The 4,955-nt window shown below is 53.6% G+C and overlaps 1 protein-coding gene across 1 annotated transcript in view; it reads left to right on the top strand.

Annotated features, from left to right (window-relative positions):
- frmpd1b (FERM and PDZ domain containing 1b) overlaps window positions 1–3,570 on the top strand; it is a gene marked incomplete at both ends in the record, with an annotated part of 49,345 nt that extends 45,775 nt beyond the window's left edge. The window contains 3 exon segments of the mRNA XM_080746849.1: window positions 1,614–2,487; window positions 2,926–3,403; window positions 3,405–3,570. Coding sequence (XP_080602975.1) covers window positions 1,614–2,487; window positions 2,926–3,403; window positions 3,405–3,570 — 1,518 coding nt within the window.
- Window positions 3,571–4,955: the final 1,385 nt, after the last annotated feature.

The following is a 4,955-nucleotide window of genomic DNA, read 5'->3' as shown; positions in this document are numbered from 1 at the left end:
ATGACCCGCTCACAGGTACCTAACCCTAACACCCTGGTACATGACCCGCTCACAGGTAGGCATCCAGGCCTTGCCTGGTTAATAAACCAGACTGCACTCAACACCACCCCCTGGCGTTGGTGGTGTTGTAGTGAGGGCTAGCCAATCATGGGGCACGTGGTGGGTGGTGGCCTGGTTCAGAACCATTCAGCCAATCAGGCGAGTCTGTGTGTATACAAACACATCCCCCCTCCACTCTAATTACAGACATCAAACAGGTTGTAGTCTTTAATGCTTTCATTGACTAACGAGCTATTGACACTTGTATGGCTCAATCAATTACCGCATTTCACAACCCTTTTGAAGTTCAAAGGGAGCAATTAAGAGCTCTGGCTGGCTTCACCAGGCTTTAGCCCGCCCCCCAGAAATAGAATCTCTCCCTGCAATCCCAGACTCTCTTCCCAAAACGAAGTGTGTGATAGAGGCTGGCACTGCCAGGCAATCCAGGCCCTTCCCTGGTACATGACCTGCTCACAGGTAGGATGCTAACAAGTCATCTAAAACCATTAATTGCCGTTAAGGATTTTCCCACCTAAAACATTTTATGATGTCATTGAATCTGTGTTTTTCGATAGGGCCTTTTGACTGAGAGGCCTTCAGCTTTCAGGAAGAAACCAAAAATACACAGGGAAGACATATTTGCACATTATAACCGCCACCCGGTGGTCTATCAGAGTAATGTTAACTCCATGGACACATAGAAAACAGAAGAGGTTTTGCCTGGTGAAAGTTTACAGGTATGGTGTGTGTGATATCAAATGTGATCTTAACAAAATCACTGTAATCTTTAAACATATTCCATCATATTCAAGGGCTTTTGGAAAGAAATGAGACAGACTCCAATTGAGCACTGCAAAGGAGAGGTGTGTGTGTGTGTGTGTGTGTGTGTGTGTGTGTGTGTGTGTGTGTGTGTGTGTGTGTGTGTGTGTGTGTGTGTGTGTGTGTGTGTGTGTGTGTGTGTGTGTGTCCAGCTGAAGCTCGTTGATGCTCGTTAATGTCATGTCTGCAATCATCTTTGGTTTCGGACAAGAATTTTCCATTTGGTCCTAAAAACGCTGCTTATCAATTAATCAGTCAGTGGAACGATAAGGTTATCAACTATCAATTAATTAATTAATCAATATTCTACCACTTTTTCTAGTCACATGTTCACATACTGGATTCTGATTGGTTTAAAACAGTGGTAAATAGGCCAACAACCCTCGCAGTTTTAACATTTAGATCAATGCGCCTCCCAAACAACCAGAGTCGGAACACCTTCCTTTACCGACCCCAGTTCCTTACCGTGAGCTGATTATTGAAAACGTAGGTGGTCCGAGGTCGTCCTACGTTTACTAACTGACTATATGCTGTGGCGGAAGTATATGTGTATTCTGAAACAATTGATGATTGTAACTAAAGATCCTTGCAAGTTACAACAGTGTTTTCTTTCATTTATATGGTTTCTTTCATTTATATGGTTTCTTTCATTTATATGGTTGTGTCACGAGCCTGTACAACCCTGAAACAGTGGTAAATCAGCCAACAACCCGACCTCGAATGGTAAATTGCTTACATGTTCCTCCCTCCTCCAGGAGATCCTGGGCACCCTGGACTACCCTGCCTCCAGCGGGTCCATCAACGGTGACACCACGTCGGGCTTCGGCTCGGGTCTGTCGGTGGCCAGCGGGGCGTCGGACCTCAAGGAGAAGGTTCTGGACGACGGGGCAGAGGTGGTCATCGCCACCTTCAAGGAGACGCAGGAGGTGACCTCGCACGCCGCCACGCGGGCCAACGGCACGACGACGCACGAAACCAACCTGAACTTCAAGCAGAGAGGAGGGAGGGGCGGGGCCGGGGTGGTGTCGTCGGAGCAGCCTCAGTCGCGGCCTCACTCGGCGGTGGGTCTGGGCGGCGTCTCCGCCAGCCCGCCGGCCGGAGGGGGCGGAGACTCTGAGACCACGCCCCCGGGGCAGCACCGCGAGGCGTGCGGCTGCCGCACCGTCTACGCCAACTGCTTCAGCGGCTCGGACGCCGGCGCGGAGGAGGGCGTGGGCTTCGACGAGGAGCTCACCGTCTACGAGTTCTCCCGGCGCACACAGCGGCCCAAACCCGCCCCCTCCGCCGGCCCCTCCCCCACCGCCCCGCCCCCCAACCCCAACATCCTGTCGCTGCTCCGGGACACGCCCCGCCCCCTATCTGCCCTTAGCCCCGCCTCCACGGAACTCAGCCCGCTGGTGGCGTCGCCCCGCCCCGTGTCGCCTTCCGCTCCGGCCCTGCACCGCCCCGTGTCGCCCGCCGCTCCGGCCCTGCACTCCCTGAGCAACAAGCGCTACGGGGGGCTGAAGGGGGGCTTCGCCTCGCTGAGGCACGACATAGAGCAGCTGCTGCTGCTGCTGGAGAGAGGAACCAGCAACCCCAACACCAACCCCCAGGAGGCCCCGGACCCCAACCACAACCACACTGGAGGTACGTACCCTGATATGTACCCTAACCCTAACACTGACCCCAACCACAACCTTACTGGAGGTACGTACCCTGATATGTACCCTAACCCTAACTCCAACACCAACCCCCAGGAGGCCCCGGACCCCAACCACAACCACACTGGAGGTATGTACCCCAATATGTACCCTAACACTAACCCTAACCCTGACCCCAACCCCACTGGAAGTATGTACCCCAATATGTACCCTAACCTTAATACCAACCCCCAGGAGGCCCCAGACCCCAACCACAACCACACAGGAGGTATGTAACCCAGGAGATTTCAAACTGTTTGGACTCAGGTTAGCTCTGGTCCAGAGCGTCAGCTGCACTGACACTCTGACATAAGGGATTTGAAATGACTCTAAAAAAGGCTTCATTAAAGACCAACGCCGTAACATCGTCTGTTTCTCTTCACAGTCTACGGTCAGAACGGAGGCGGAGACTTCAGGGACGGCGGTTCGCTGGGCTCTACTACCATCCCGGGTTCCTCGGGGTGCTGTGGGGGTTTGAACCCGGGCATGACGGAGGCGGAGCGCAGCCTGCTGCAGACGGAGGCGAGGAGGCTGGCCTCAGGGTGTCAGCGGGCCACCAGGGTGGGCTGGGCCCCCGACGAGGCCCTCAGGAGCCTCTCCAACAGCTTCAGTGCTCTGGTTCAGCTTTCTGCAGCCTGCCTCAGGACGTCCTGCCCACCCTGCCCCCCCTGCCCGGGCTGCCCCGCCTGCAGGGGGGCTGGGGGAGGACCCCCAGGGGGACCCCTAGGGGGACCCCCTCCAGAGGACCTGGAGGAGGCCAGGGAGGCCATGGACAAGATGAAGGAGATCGTAGGACTGTACCGGGACTTTGTGGGCGCCGTGGAGACGGCCGGGACGGGCCGGGGGGGAGGGGCGGGGCAGGGGGGGGGAGGGGGAGGGGGTCCGCCTCCTCGCCAAGCGCTGCACCGTCCTCATCTCCTCCGTGTTCGCCCTCACGCAGCTTTTCCGCACGCGCTCAGTTGACACCGCTGTGGCCACGCAGCAGCAGCCGCAGGCCACGCCCCCGGGACAAGTTCCTCTGCACTTCTAACGAGACGGAACCTCAAGGGTTAACTCTAGAACCTTAAGGGTTAACTCTAGAACCTTAAGGGTTAACTCTAGAACCGTAAGGGTTAACTCTAGACAGAACCTTAAGGGTTAACTCTACACAGAACCTTAAGGGTTAACTCTAGAACCTTAAGGGTTAACTCTAGAACCTTAAGGGTTAACTCTAGACAGAGAGAATTGGAGGCGGGATTCTGAAAAGAAGGAAGCGGATCTGACGTGTAGAAACCAGGAACGGGTTCCGTCACATTCTGTTTCTGGAAGCGGTTTGTGTCAGAGCGGAGCGGAGTTTGTTCTGTGGACCGGACTGACTTCATGTCTGCTCCACCGTACGTTCCAATAACAGGTTCTCAGACCTTCTCGTTTCCAGGAACCTGTAAGGATCCACGTGGAACCTCCTGGAGGAACCGTTCAGGAACTGGAACCGTTGAGGGGGAATCTTTAAGGCAGGGGTTTTCAAAATGGGTGACGGGGCACCCTGGGGTGCCGTGACAGCAGTCCAGGGGTGCCGCGAGATCATTTGATAATATTTGGACACTTAAAACAATATCATTTTAAACTTGAAGTACAAAAGTTATTTTCAGTCAGTTCTAACCAAAATGGCTGTTATCTCAACGTTTTCCTTGTAACATAATTGATAAAATATGGCATAAATATAAGGTTTAGGGAGTGAAAATTATGAATATAATGTAAGGGTGCCTCGGATGAAAATAATATTTATAGGGGAGCCCTAAGCCAAAAGCGTTTGGGAACCCCTGCTTTAAGGAAGCAGAATTGTTAAGGAACGTTAAGAGGGTGTTAAGGAACATTAAGGAACGTTAAGGAACGTTAAGGAGCATAAGGGCTGTTCTGAGCATGTGGTAGCACAGAGGAACGGGCGCGGACATAAAAAGCAGTTCTGGGTCCTCTGGATCTCGGACAACGTTTTGTGAGCGAAGACAAGCTTCCTCTGCGTGCGTCACAGAAGGCAACGTTGGTTCTGTTGGCCAATCAGAGGCAGGTGGGGGCGGGTCTTTTCGGACATAGGAACTGAGGGTCAGTGCACCCTCTGGTGGTTGGTTGATTCCAACGCACCCTAGATTCTGACTGGCCCCGGGAAAAGACGCGCTGTGATTGGCCAGTAGTCACTTTGAGTGGCGACGACAGGAAGCTCCGCCTCCAATGAACCGCAGCAGCCAATGAGGAGTCTGGGTTTTTATATCTATGGGAACTGGTGTGTGTGTGTGTGTGTGTGTGTGTGTGCGTTCACACCACTGCACACACACAACCAATACAACACACACACACACACACACACACACACACACACACACACACACACACACACACACACACACACACGTCACCAATACAATGCACCAAACAAACCTC

The sequence above is a fragment of the Nannobrachium achirus genome, assembly GCF_963921795.1.
Source record: "Nannobrachium achirus genome assembly, chromosome: 17".
Lineage (NCBI taxonomy): Eukaryota > Metazoa > Chordata > Actinopteri > Myctophiformes > Myctophidae > Nannobrachium > Nannobrachium achirus.
This window is presented reverse-complemented; position numbering and strand designations above follow the sequence as displayed.